This window comes from Apis mellifera, linkage group LG7 (assembly GCF_003254395.2).
Source record: "Apis mellifera strain DH4 linkage group LG7, Amel_HAv3.1, whole genome shotgun sequence".
Taxonomy (NCBI): Eukaryota; Metazoa; Arthropoda; class Insecta; order Hymenoptera; family Apidae; genus Apis; species Apis mellifera.
Genome location: NC_037644.1, coordinates 12,554,997 through 12,570,187, shown reverse-complemented (window position 1 = coordinate 12,570,187; position 15,191 = coordinate 12,554,997). Strand labels below are relative to the sequence as shown.

General features: G+C 35.3%; 1 protein-coding gene across 8 annotated transcripts in view; it reads left to right on the top strand.

The window, feature by feature from the left end:
- Positions 1 to 15,191, top strand: part of LOC408915 (protein couch potato) — a 183,129-nt gene that overhangs the window by 151,595 nt on the left and 16,343 nt on the right. For 6 of the 8 annotated variants that reach the window (XM_026441618.1, XM_006568287.3, XM_392443.7 and 3 more), the window contains 2 exons: positions 233 to 441; positions 8,484 to 8,688. In XM_026441618.1, the coding sequence (XP_026297403.1) occupies positions 233 to 441; positions 8,484 to 8,688 (414 nt within the window). The remainder of the gene's footprint in view (positions 1 to 232; positions 442 to 8,483; positions 8,689 to 15,191) is intronic. The other 2 variants (XM_026441619.1, XM_006568290.3) reach the window with 2 other exon arrangements.

The following is a 15,191-nucleotide window of genomic DNA, read 5'->3' as shown; positions in this document are numbered from 1 at the left end:
ACGTGTTCTCAAACGCAGAGAGCAAAGCAAAATTCAAAATGGCTGCGTGTCACAGCGACGAAATGAATGCAATAAAAAAATATACATATATTATATTAAACGTTACAAACTGGAAAAACAAACAAACAAAAAAATATAAAATAAAATAAGAAGCTCCAAGTGGCAGAAGACAATCGATACGAATGGTAGGGGATAACGATGAAAAATTGTTGTTTCTGTTTTCTTTTCGCAGGCGCCCATGTCTCTGCCGCATCCGACGACGCTGACGTCGATACACGCGTCGCTACCCCATTTCCTACCCTCGCCGGCACTGGCATCGCCGGTTGGTTCGCCCTCGTCCCAACCGAACATAGCAGTGAGCAACGCGCCCTGTTCCACCCTCTTCGTGGCCAACCTCGGCCAATTCGTGTCCGAGCACGAGCTCAAGGATATCTTCAGCAGGTCAGAGAGCGCGCCATCGCGCGCGCTAACTTTTTACCCATCTCGCTCGCGATACTTTAATTCTTCATCGATTCTCCATCGATGCTTTCTTTCTTTTTTTTTCTTTTCTTTTTTTTCTTTAAACTCTTTGCACCGAGATTTTTCAGCGTGGAAGTGTTTTTACGGCGCAAAGGGTTGATTTGACAAATGCAGTGCACGATTTTCAACTCGAGTCTACGAATCTTTTGCATTTGGAGGAAAATTGGAGGAGGATAATCATAGAGGATTAATTTTATGGAAATTTTATAGAAAGTTTGTTGTAAAATTTTGAATTTGAATTTATAGACGATTTTATAGATCGATTATCTTTCCACTTTTCTTTCTTTCTAAACTGAGAAGGATAATTGTAATAAGAAGGATTAACCTTATATGGATGTACAGAGACGGTATGTTATTGCAAAATTCGAAATTCGAGTTGATACGATCGAAAACAATTTGGAATTGGATATAGTTATCGGAGGAAATTTCTTTCGATTTAATAATTTGAGGTTAGGTTATATTGTACATTTGAAAATTCCAAATTGTATCCGATTAATTCGACCGGTTGTACTTTTTGTGACAAACTGGATCGAATATCGACCGATCTCGAATATTAATAATACGCCGTTTATTATTATATTTTATTACTTTCACCGTGACAATCTCATCAAACCTGGCCGATGATAATTTTCTGGCATTGGTTTTGTACACGCGTTTTTGGTATCTTTCCAACGTGAAATCGACGCTTGCAAAAATAACAAAAGACTCGAAGGACCCGAAATAACGAATTAAACGGATTATAATAAAATCGAAAAGTTCTCAAACCTGTTGAAGTAACAAAAAACACGCTTTTTTTTAGAAATTGCGAATGATAAAACGATGGATTTTTAGATTTTGAAATTTAGAAAAACACAGAATGTTTTATTCCTTTAAGTTCACACGAGCGAGTGAAACGATTATATTTCAGGGAATATTTTTATATTAATTTAAAGCTTTCACAATTTCCCGTATCGACTTGTCGCTGTAAGAAATTTAAACGAGAATTCTAATAGCTCTTTCAGAGGAAATAATTAAACTTACCAAAGAAGACGATCGATTTTCCTTTTTTTTTTAAATTATACGCTTCGTCAAAACAATATTTGATATTTAAATTCTTTTACTGTTCGATCCTACGTTATAAAATTCCGAAGTGAAAATTCGAATCGTCCTTGACAAGTTTGGCCCGCGTTTTTACGAGCGAAAAGTTGGAGGAAGAAGAAACTCGTGGCGAAAGGCGGCCGCTCGAAATTTGTCCACCGGGGCAAATTTCTCGTCTGAAAATGAAATTGGAAACGGCGGTTCGCTAAAATTGACTCGGCATACCGAGTTATGCTAATTGACGCGCGTGACTTTTGCCATCGCATACGTTACACCTCGTAAATTATAGTTTAGCAGTTGGATCGGACAAAAATGATTGAATAATTCGTTCTCCTTCCTTGAAATATATATTCACTATTATTATTATTATTATTGCGTTTTGATTTTAATCAAATGGGTTAATTTGGAAATTTTCGAAAATACGAATTGAAAGATTTTGTGGAAATTTGTCTGGGGAGATAGTTTATGGATTGTAAAAATTCGAGTTGAAAGAAGGATTAAGACGATGGAAGTGGAATAATAAATATTTGGAGGAAGCTTTGATTTTTTCGATTAAATCGTAGGATAAAAAAAATTGTTTTAATTATTGTGGAAAATGTGAATTTGTACAATTCGACTCGACTGAATCGTAAATACAATATAATTATTTTAAAAAAGAGGAATCACGATTGCAGAAAATAGTAGTAATTTATTAGAAGCTTTCACAAATTATTCAAAAATAATTCTTATAAATTTGCAATCGATCGATTTGTTTTAAACGATCCACGTCACAGGACGAATTATAAAAAATCAAGAAAATTATATCTAGAAAAATTAAATTAACAAGAATTTGAACATCGACGCGAGTGTTTATCCAGATTCGATCGGTATCCAACGGGGCCTCTCTATCGTGCATAATCTGGAAAGCGTGCGACGAGATTTATTAGACCGAGCCAAATCAGTCAAACAACCGTGGCACGCCTCGTTGATTTTCAAAGTCTTTCTCTTCAAAATAGAAGCTCCATAAACGACACCGCTTGCCCGACCATTTTAATTCCTATTTTTTTCCGTCTCGCGAGTACGAATCCTCTCCTCCTCCTCCTACTCCTCCTTTCAGACTCGTCGTTCACGAATTTTCCCGAATAAACTCGAAATTCTTCGATTCCATCGTCGAATGAAAAATTGGATAAAATTGGAGAAAAAAGAATTAAGATTTGGAGAATTAAGAATTAACGAGATCGGAATTTTCGGCGGTCGAAAAGTCTTGGGAAAGGATATTATCCGTCTCTGGCCGGATATCGCCACGGCCGCGAATATTATATTCTCGCGTGCTCCGCCATGCAGAACCTTCCCACGATTCGAGGCGGCCGAAGCCGTTGCAGCCGAGAAATTCCTTTCGACGACTCGTTATTCGTTAAACTCGTTACAATTTCAGAGTTGTAATAATAGTGAAATTATATATAATATTATTTTTAAAAAAGTACAATATTTTGTAAGTGATTATAATATCATATTTTTATTAGAAATTGTAATATTTAATATTTGAATGGAAATTTAATTGTAACATTTATTAGAAATTTTTGAATATTTGAATGGAAATTTAATTGTAACATTTATTAGAAATTGTAATATTTAATATTTGAATGGAAATTTATAATTGTAACATTTATTAGAAATCGTGTGCGTTTAAAAAAATTTCAAAGATGAAGAATAATTAAATTAAACGAAATTCTTTTCGATTCTTAACTTTTCGAGTTCCGTTTCCATGCCTGGCTGCGCTTTTAATCCTTCGTGAGAGAAATTGTTAAACTCTCCAAAGAGTAATTTCTCCTAATTTATTATATACGTAGCTAATTTAAAATAACGCACAGTTTGGATCCAGTTTATAAATTCTCTTGGAACGCTCTTTTTCTGACCAAAAAGGGAAAGAAAAGAATAACGATTATCAACTTTATCGAGTTTAGATAACGAAAGAGAATCGGACCGAGTTTTAATTACGAAAAACCCGACGGTGTTTCAACGACGCTGTATTTCGAAGTCGCGTTCCAATCGCGTGAAACGTATATGCAACGAGAAGAGCAAACGAGAATCTTGATGAAAATGTATCCGTTCGAATACGAAGCGAAAAATCGTACAGGGTTCTCTATCGACTCGACTTCGATTATTCGAATTCGTACGCGCGTAGCCATATTTTCTCGCGGGGCAAAAACATTCTTTCCTCCATTCTTCCTTTCAAACCGATCAGCTTTGTATCTCTAACAACGATTATATTTGATTAAATCTTTGGAATAATTATTGTAATAATTTTCCTTCGTTCATTTCGATATCTTCGTCCGTGAGGAAAATATTTCTCTCAACGTGGGTGGTTAAGATTAATAAAACGAGACTTTCACTCTCGAACGAGTTTCTCGATTAATTTATTTCTCGTTTGAAGAAGATACAAAGCTGAGAATTCATTTTCGATTGGGAAAAAAAAAAAGAGAATTTCGATCGAAAGAGAGGAAAAATTGAGGGATCGACGAGGAAGAGGGAAGAAAGATGGGACGGGTTTCGAGACGGCTTTTCTCACGACGGCTTCTATTGGCTCGCAGGTTATTTCGGCGCCGATGCAAAAGGGGGAATCGATAACGGACACGGTTGCGTCAGATACGGACGGCTGACGTCATATCCAGTTCATTCATCGCGAGATAGAGAGAAGAAGCGTTTGGCCCGCAGCTTCGCTTGCACGGTGAATGGCGAGTTCGTTTCTGGTACAGCCGGGGTGGCTCCGACCCCGTTTACCCTTTGCAATTCTTATTTCAAACGAATCGTCGATACACATCGCACGTCAATCGCCTTTTATCCCTTTTCTTCCCAAGCCTTCTTCTTTTTTTCTTTCTTTCTTTCTTTCTTTTCGTTCACTTCCACGCTATTTTTAAGATATGCTCGATTCTCGTTCCTCGATTCTTGGAGATATTCGCCCATTTCGCCGAGCAGAAGGTGAATAGATGGCATTATCTATTTTTAAACGTTGCATACGAATATTGAATATTTAGATTTTTTATTTCGTAGATATTTGAGAGGATAAGTAAAAATTTGGAAGAAAAGAATAAAATGTAGAAAGTTTTCAAGTTCAAATTATAATAATTTTAAATTAAGTTTTAGATGTTGTGAAAGAAATTATGGATTCTATATAATATAGTATATGTTGAAATTTTGAGAAAAAAATATTGGAAAATTTCAAAATTTGGAAGACAGGAAGAATAAAATGTACAAAGTTCAAATGATAATAATTTTAACTTAAATTAAGTTTCAGATATTGTGAAAGAAATTATGGATTCTATGTAGTATAGTATATATTGAATTTCAAGAAAAAAATATTGGAAAATTTCAAAATTTGGAAGACAGGAAGAATAAAATGTACAAAGTTCAAATGATAATAATTTTAATTTAAATTAAGTTTCAGATATTGTGAAAGAAATTATGGATTCTATGTAGTATAGTATATATTGAATTTCAAGAAAAAAATATTGGAAAATTTCAAAATTTGGAAGACAAGAATAAAATGTACAAAGTTTTCAATTGAGTTCAAATGATAATAATTTTAAATTAAGTTTCAGACATTGTGAAAGAAATTATGGATTCTATGTAGTATAGTATATGTATATTGAAAGTAAATTTCGAGAAAAAAATATTGGAAAATTTCAAAATTTGGAAGACAGGAAGAATAAAATGTACAAAGTTCAAATGATAATAATTTTAACTTAAATTAAGTTTCAGATATTATATTATGAAAGAAATTATGGATTCTATGTAGTATAGTATATGTATATTGAAAGTAAATTTCGAGAAAAAAATATTGGAAAATTTCAAAATTTGGAAGACAAGAATAAAATGTACAAAGTTTTCAATTGAGTTCAAATGATAATAATTTTAAATTAAGTTTCAGATATTGTGAAAAAAATTATGGATTCTATATAGTATAGTATATGTTGAAAGTAAATTTCGAGAAAAAAATGTTGGAAAATTTTAAAATTTGGAAGACAAGAATAAAATGTAGAAAGTTTTCAATTGAGTTCAAATGATAATAATTTTAAATTAAGTTTCAGACGTTGTGAAAGAAATTATGGATTCTATGTAGTATAGTATATGTTGAAATTTCGAGAAAAAAATATTGGATATATTCGCACGAACGACTTGAAATATTTCTAGTCCGCACAATTTCTGTTTCACGTTTATTCATTCTGTAATTCAAACTAAGCATTGTTGCGGACAATGTAAATTAAGCTCATTTCGAGCATTTCCACGGGAAGGAGCATGCTCGAAAATTTGCATAATTATTTTATCAAAAATACCGGTCGATTATCTGCCTCCGGTTGAAAACATAAATTAAAACGTGTATATCCACGCGGAATATAAAGGACGAGCGAAATGAATGGAAAATATTACCGGTTAACCGGGTCGAAATTAAATTTTTTACACGTACATATTCGGACCACAGTGCAATGAACTGGAAATGACAAATCTAGCATACCCCCGGTCTGGAAACAATTGCGCGGCTACGAATTTAAGAGAACGATATAGGTCACCGCCGAATCAACCGCATTTCCTCTCTCTCTATATATACCGTGCACACGCTCTAACGCGTCCTTAACCCTCTATAAAAACTAGATTTCGTTTCGTTCGTTTGCAAAGCGTAATTTCTTCGCAATTTTTCCTCCTTTAATTACAAAATCCATGGATCAATTATATATGGATAAATTTCGTATTGAATGATATACAACTGTATGAAAATAAAATAAAACTCTTATAAATATTATAGAGGGTTAATAAACTTAAAATTCTCTAAATAAAAGGTGTCTCGATACAAATGTGGTTGTATAATTGACACGTTCGATATAAAATTTCCTTTTTTTGAGGAAATCGTGAGACACCTTTTATATCGAATAAACAATCGAAAGAGCTTATCACGTATTATTAAAAAAATATATTGGATTTCCCAAGTGCTTCTTTTCAAATCGAATAACAGCACTGCCTTCGAGAAATGTATATCACTGACATCCGCTGATTCATTTTTTGCCACCAGTTGTAGCTCGTAGCCGTAAGACGCACCTGTGCTAGTACCTGTAATTATCAGTATTGAAATATTTAGTGGCATTGATCAACACTCTGATATACACGCATAAAACACAGTGAATGCATCGCGAGAACAGCGAACGAGCATCAATAAAACCGTTGCAAAAGTTGTTAAACTTTTAAACAATTTCACATATATGTTTACGAATATTTAAATATTTGGTTATTTCATGTATATAAGTTTGAATAATATCTTCGCGATGAACGGATTTCAATTCTATTAAATTTGACAAAGTCAAGAAATTGAAACGAAATTATTTTATATAAAATTAATTATTTATATAAATATATAATTATTTTCTACGTTACTTGCTTTGAACTTTTTGTTATTTTACTGCGTCATCAAGGATTGATACCATAACCTCTAACATTTACTCGCACTAGTTTACTGTTTCGCGTAAAAATAATGTTCGATATAAATATTTTAACACGAATATCGCTATTTGCACGAGAATTTTAACGTTTTGACCAAAATTTATCTTCAAATTATTATCTATTTTCACACGATTCAAAATATATACGCGTATAAGTAAATATTTCCACGCAAATAGGAATCACCGTAAACTAAGCAGATGGCGCATGCGTCGCGAATATCGTTAATAGAAACGTCGTATATGTGAAATCAAAATAGCAAATAGTCGCAAGATGATTTGTGATAAATTTCTTTTCTCGATTAAAGGTGGAAAAAAAAAAAAAGAAAGCAGTGAAAGTATTAACTATAATAAAAACTATAGTATAATTGGAAAAAACGAAATTCGCAGCGGTTACGCGGTACCTGGCAGAGTCACGGTAAATCAAGCGTAATCGATATCGATACTTCGTCTAATGGCGTCGTAACTATCGATCGATCGGGATATAAATTTCTCGATAATCGGTCTTCGTACACGCCAAACGAATTTAAATCCCGCTGAGAATATGACGAATCAATACGCTCGTTCCGGTAATGTTCAAGTTGAATTTATAAATCATAAAGAAAGTTTTTTTTCACTTTAACTGTTCTTTCGTAAAATGCATTCGATGAATTTTAAATCCTTTTTTATCGCGCGAAATTGAATCGAAATAAAAGCAGATATATAAGTCACACGTTTAAAATAAAATTTAACATCGTCGATTAAATTAAATTTATCGTTATAATTTGATTTATTGAAAATCAGATTTTGATATTTTTGAATTATTTCGTCAAAAAAATTAATGGAAACGGTATTTGTATATATATATATCTATAATTGAACGATAGATCGTAAAATGGTAAGGAAATTTATCAGTTTCTTTCGTCGTGAAAAAGTGGCATATTTTAGTTTCCTCCATATTTTATGTACACCTTGTTATGCACACACCAAAAGGCAAAACAGTAAATTAATTGAGCGCAACACTGGCTATATCATAAAGTAAGCACAACTCTTCCCTGTATATATTCTCATTAATCGTGCTTGTATAACCCTCGTGTAACAATCTCTAACAAACAGTATCACCTTTCTAACGACCAACAAAAATTTTCTACCTAACAGTATCGCCTTTCTAAAAAGAAAAATAAACAAAAAAAAAAAGAAAATGCTCCTTAAGAAACAATGTCACGATGCCTCGTCTCGCTGTTCAATCAGCGTCACCGAATTCTCGCCAATCATCATCAGTACACAGCCAACCAAACGCACACGCATACGAATATATATATACATATACATACATACATATATACACACATACATACATACATACCCTTCTCTTTTGACCAGAGTACCGTCTGTCATAACTAACTAGAGCACGTATTGTACGCTTCTCTTATTTATGCACAGTTTTCCTGGTTTCTCCCGGCTTCGTATGCACACGAAGGGAGGGTCGCCAGTGGCCTTTGTCGAATATCAAGACGTTCGCTACGCGGCCCAGGCGATGGCCACTCTCCAAGGATCCTTTCTCCTCTCCTCCGACCGGGGAGCAATACGAATCGAATATGCAAAGTCAAAAATGGCCGAGGTGGGCTTTACAAATCTCTGGATCGAAGTAGGTTTCATTTTATGCTACGCTAGCCGCATATACAAGACAACCGTGTTGTCGACGAAACGCAATCCCGACGAAAACGCAGCATCCCTGTGCGATACATTTACCCCCGATATATGTATATATGTATGATCTTGTCTCGATTCTCATATCTCGTCTCGTGTCATCATCGTTCCTTCGCCTGATGCACACCTATTTCTTTCCTTTTCTTCTCGTTTTTCTTTTCTTTCTTCGATCCTCCCTCGATCCTCCCTCGATCCTCTCTCGATCCTCCCTCAATTCTCTCTCGATTTTCCCTCGATCCTTTTTCGATCGTCTCTCGATCGTGAAGGCATCGAGAAATCGCATTATTGGCCATCGATGTCCTCTCGATCCTCCCTCGATTCTCTCGATTCTTTCTCGATCCTCCCTCGATTCTCCCTCGATCCTCCCTCGATTCTCCCTCGATCCTCTCTCGATCCTCTCTCGATCCTTCCTTGATTCTTTCTCGATCGCAAAGACATCGAGAGATCGCATTATTAGCCATCGATGTCTTCTCGATCCTCGCTCGATCGTCTCTTGATCCTCCCTCAATCCTCCCTCGATCCTCTCTCGATCCTTTCTCGATTTTCTCTCGATTTTCTCTCAATCCTCTCTCGATCCTCTCTCGATTTTCTCTCGATTTTCTCTTGATCTTTCCTCGATCCTCTCTCGATCCTCTCTCGATTCTCTCTCAATCTTCTCTCGATCCTCTTTCGATCTTCTCTCGATCTTCTTTCGATCTTCTCTCGATCCTCCCTCGATCCTCTCTCGATCCTCTCTCGATTCTCTCTCGATTCTCTCTCGATCCTCTCTCGATTTTCCCTCGATCTTCTCTCGATCCTCTCTCGATTCTCCCTCGATCCTCTCTCGATCTTCCCTCGATCCTCTCTCGATTTTCTTTCGATTTTCTCTCGATTTTCTCTCGATCCTCTCTCGATCCTCCCTCGATTCTTTCTCGATCGTCTCTCGATCGTGAAGGCATCGAGAGATCGCGTTATTGGCCATCAATGTCCTCTCGATCATCGCTCGATCATCTCTCATCATTTTTTTTTCTATTCTTTTTTTTATCCTCTTATATATGTTCTCTCGTAGCACGAATTCTTCCTTTATTTCCTTCTTTTCTTCTTCTCTCCCTTCCATCGAAAAAAAAAAAAAAAAGAAAAAACACTCCAACGAGACTCGCACGAAGCACAGATCTGCGTTTTCGTCGTTGGACATATATATACCGTGGGGAGTTGGATGATATGCCTCTGGAAGGAAACGAGGATTTTTTTACGTCTTTGCCACTTTTGCTCGCCCACTCCCTTTAAGAATGTCCCATTGAGACACAAGCTTTATCACTCTTTCTTTTTTTTTCCTCTCTCCTTTCATTCTCCTCTCCTGTCATTGGCATTTTGGGTGGCCCTCATAATCATGCTGCAAATCGGAGAGGGGATGATGATTGTTCGAGCGAATCGATGCTCTACGAGTGAATTTTCTGTTCGTAGATTTTTCTGTTCTGAGAGAAGAGAAAGAGAGAGAGAAAGAGATTTTTATATTGTCTGTTTAATTGGAACAGTGACTATTCGTGATGTATTCATTGTATAACATTTCTTTCTCACCTACGATTCTCTCCTTCCTCCTTTTTATGCTTATTCCCCTTATTTACCCTTTTCTTGAATTCTAATTGAATCACAGAGACACGATAATCTGCATTGAAACAAAGATAGAGAGAAGCTCGATTGTTATTATTTCTTTTTAAACAACTGAGACAAGAATTTCCTCTCTCCCTTCGACATTTCTTATTTTCTTTTTACCTAAAAAAGGTATTCAGGATCATTTCAACCCTTCACCAATTAATGGCATTTAACAGCACGTAAAAATACATTTGTAAATATTTCTCCACTTTCATATATATATATATATATTTATGTACCTCTCAGGGGCATTTTAGCACAGCTCCCTACCATTACAGTGGTCTCAGCGAGGCAAAGCGAGCAGCCGACTTAAAGGCCAGCTGTTCGATCTCGTCACTTTTCCCACCACGAGTCACGGCCGAGGCCATCGATCACGATCGACGCCTCTCCCTCAGCTGAGTCCACTAGTAATCGCCAATTGTCTTCTTGCTAATCGCCTGTGAATTGTGCGCCGCATCGTTTCTCCCTCTTTCTTCTCGCCTCTCCTTTTATCGTTCCATTTTCCGCTCTCTCATCTTCGCGATTGCGCCACGAGCTCGTTCGTTGCGTTCACAATTCGTAAGTTTCCTTTTTTTTTTTTAACTGAGAGTTCGAAGAATGTTTCCCCATTGGATGATCTTTTTACACGATTGGAGGAAAGTTTTCTTTTTGAAATGAGATTTCATTATCGAGCGAAGGATATGCTTGTTGCGAATTGTAAGACAAAGGAAAATCCGTGTTTCGTTGTTGAGAATTGATTGAGGATATATAATAGTAATAATAATTTGGCTGGATTTTGGAGCGATCGAAATAAATAGAAAAGGAAACGGTGTGGAAAAAGGAATAGGAGAGTTTGTTGTCAAGCAAATCGAAGTTTGGATTGAAATGAATCTGCAGAAATAGAACGAGATTTGTATATATCTCGGTTACATTAAATTGCTGTTCTATTCCCGTTTTGTTTCGTCTAATCCAAACTTCAATCGCTCAATCGTTTGCTGTAATTAATGAATTAATAAAATAAGCGGTATTTTTCTACATCTATCCTTTTCAACGTTTATTTTCTTCTCTCGAAAATCAATTAATTAAAAAATTTAATTCGAATTGAAGTTATTTCGATAAATAATAATTATTGGGAATAATGGGCCCAAAATTTCTACATCTATCCTTTTATTTATTTATTTCCTTCTCTAAAATCGGCCCTCTCGATCGGTCAAAAAATTTAATTCGAATTCAAATTGCTTCGATAAATAATAATTATTGGGAATAATGGGCCCAAGATTTCTACATCTATCCTTTTATTTATTTATTTCCTTTTCTAAAATCGGTTCTCTTGATCGGTCAAAAAATTTAATTCGAGTTCAAATTGCTTCGATAAATAATAATTCATTGTTCGAATAATAATTATTGGGAATAATGAGTCCAAGATTTCTACATCTATCTTTTTATTTCCTTTTCTAAAATCGGTCCTCTCGATCGGTCAAAAAATTTAATTCGAGTTCAAATTGGTTCGATAAATAATAATTATTGAGAATAATGGGCCCTACATCTATCTTTTTCAACGTTTATTTATTTATTTCCTTCTCTCGAAAATCGGTTCTTTCAATCGGTCAAAAAATTTAATTCGAGTTCAAATTGGTTCGATAAATAATAATTATTGAGAATAATGGGCCCTACATCTATCTTTTTCAACGTTTATTTATTTATTTCCTTCTCTAAAATCGGCCCTCTCGATCGGTCAAAAAATTTAATTCGAATTCAAATTGCTTCGATAAATAATAATTATTAGGAATAATGGGCCCAAGATTTACGCGAGAACTATTGTAATGGCCATGGATTATAATACAATACGTTATGTTATTTCAAGTAAATTTCTTCCGGTAAACTTTGTTCCAATTTTTTAACTAGTTTTACTTTTTTCACTACTCTCCCTCCAAATAGTGTTCTCGCGTAGAATACACACCGCACTCTGTGAAAATTGAAATGTACGCGATGCATCGATCGATAACATTCGTACGTTCTCGTATCGTTTATTAAAAAATTTGGAAAAAAAAGAAAGAAAAACGGTATAACATCTTTTGGAAATATTCCAAGCAAAAAATTCTACTTGCTTATTAAAAAAAAAAAGAAAAGGAAAATATCTCTGAATTGGATAAAAATTCCATTATTTCATATACATAATTTTTCATACAATCGTATAAAAAGATCGGATAATGGAAATATCATCCCTGCTGCCATTTTGCTCGATTTTCTTCTTCTTCTTCTTCTTTTTTCATGCTTGATGTGCACAGTTTTTTCTCCATCCTTCCTTTTTCCTTTCTTGTATTTCGTCTTCCTGGATCTTTTGATATGCGACACCTTTGCACCGTATCCTGCCGCGCTTTTCGCTTCGAGATCTTGTTGCTAGGAGCGAGATTCTCGGGGGAAGGTCGGGTATCCACGTTAAAACGATCGGCTAATTGCAGGTCGCGGATAATAAAGGATGAAAGTAGTTTCTTTTTACGGGTATTTTAAGGAAAAAAGCGCGTTCATTTTTGCTTCTTCGAAAATTTTAATTTTAATTTTGAGAAATTTTATAATTTTGAGAAATATTTTTTTCTTCTTCTTTTTTTTTTTTACCTTCTAAATCAGCAACGATGATCGAGAGAAAATTGTTAATATAAATAAAAATGAAGAATGAAAAAATTTAAAAAATATCACTTCGAAACCAGTGGATACTCCTTCCATTCCATAATTAATAATTAAAAAGGGGGAAAAGAAAAGTGCTTGGGATTTTTATTTAAAAAATACGTTCGCATTCGTGATATAAGAAGAAATAAGCAAGAGAAATACGCCATGCTTTATAACTTCGAAGCCAGATTTCTCGGGTAATCGGATTATAGAAGTGGAAAAATCGAGCTGCAAACGGAAATAAAGATCAGAAAGAATCGGGGGCAGCAAAGATTCTGGCGGTAAATCTGAAATAAAGATGGCGCGCATTTAGACTTGTACGATCATGTTCTCGTGGCGTTACGTATACATCTTTTTCTTCGTCCCTTTTCCTTTCCTCTCTCTCTCTCTCTCTCTCTGCGATCCCAATTTGCAAGGAAATTCATCTCGGAAAGATTCGTACATTCTTTTCCTCCTCTTTCACGCTGTTTACCGTGTCTTCGTTTCATTTTTAATCGCACGAATTTTTCCAAAAATTCTGAAAGAAACAAAATTTATTCCTTCGAACAAAATATTTCACGAATACTTTTATTATTTACTTTACAATATCGAAATTTCAGTATATAAAAAATAGTATATAAAAGTATATAAATAATAGTATATAAAAAAAAATAAATAAATAATTTCTTCCCAATTTCTACTCCTTGTTGAAATTTATTAAACGTTCAATTAAAATTAAACGTTTCGTATGAAGAAAAAGAAAAGGAAAAAAAAAAACTTTGTCCACTCCTTTCAAAATCTTCCTCGAACACGAGAAAAACTGTGTTCCAAAACAGCGTAATGCCCGAGAACTGGAACAGCCTCGTTCCAAAGATATAGGTCGCGACACGCATCCATCGTTCTCCATCGTGGATTCGATCGGGCAAGACTTTCCCCCCCTCTCTCTCTCTGAAATAAAAAGAGAGAGAGAGAGAGAGAGAAGAAGCGGGTCAGAGATCGGCCGACCTTCCCCTCGTCGAAATTAGAAGGGATCGATAGCGTTACGCTCGAGGGGGGGCCGAGGTGATTAACATTTGAACGCATCGTGATTAATTCATCGCGCTTGGAACCGGGAGCGATGTGGAGAAGAGATGGACGCCGCTGAAGGAATATCCGATGCGTTGGAAAATGCGCTTCTCCCTTGCCTCGCTCTTCTTACCTATTTCCTTACCTCTCCCTCTCTCTCTGTCTCTCGATTCAAACGACCGTCCTGTGCACCTCCTTTCATTCCTTCCTCCGGCTATTCCAAGGATCCCCGAAAGCCAAAGTTTTGAAAGAAGAAAGGAGAGAAAAGAGTGGAGAGAGAGAGAGAGATAGAGAGCTTTTGAGCGAGGATGCAGTCACGGCCTAATGAGGTACGTAAATTACCGAATGGCGAGAGGCGTCTTCTTCTCTACTCCTCCTGGGTTCCAAGTGGGGAGGGAGAGGGAAGGGGGAAGGAGAAATGTAGGTTGTCTGTTGCTTTCGTTGCCACGGGAGAATGACGGATTCGTGCTATAAATCCCGTTCTATCGTTGTTATAATTACGAGGGAGTTAGATTATTTTCAGATTGACCTGTTCGGGGATGTGTCTTTTTTTATATTTGAATTCTAGAGATGTTTCTTTAATAATAATTAGAAGAGAAACGGTTGGTTAATATTCTGTTTGAGATGATCATTTGAGAAAATGTTGAGGAGGTTAAGGATCCCCCAAAAATTATTTTATAAACGAATAAATTGAATTATATTAATATAATTAATAGAATTATATAATTTATAGACAAATAAAGTGAATTATTTGAATCAGTATCATCATCAAACGATGCGAATTAATCCATGTGAATTGGCTTAAATGAATTTGTATATATTTCTCGCTGTAGATTATTTGTTTTTTGCTCTTCGAGAGTTGCGAAAATGGAAGACAGAGGGACAGAATGAATTTGGAAATGCATTCATTAACAATATATATTTGTCGGGCGTGTTATAGGATATATTTATTCGCGTTTGGTTTTGGGGGATCCTTAAAAAAGTATCAAAGTATTCGTGCTGTTATGCGATTAAATTGGGAGAGAAAAAAGATCGGGAAGTCTAATTTAATTTTTTAAAAAAATTGTCGCGTAAATAAATTAAAATAAATATTTCCGGATAAAATGAAATTGAAAATAA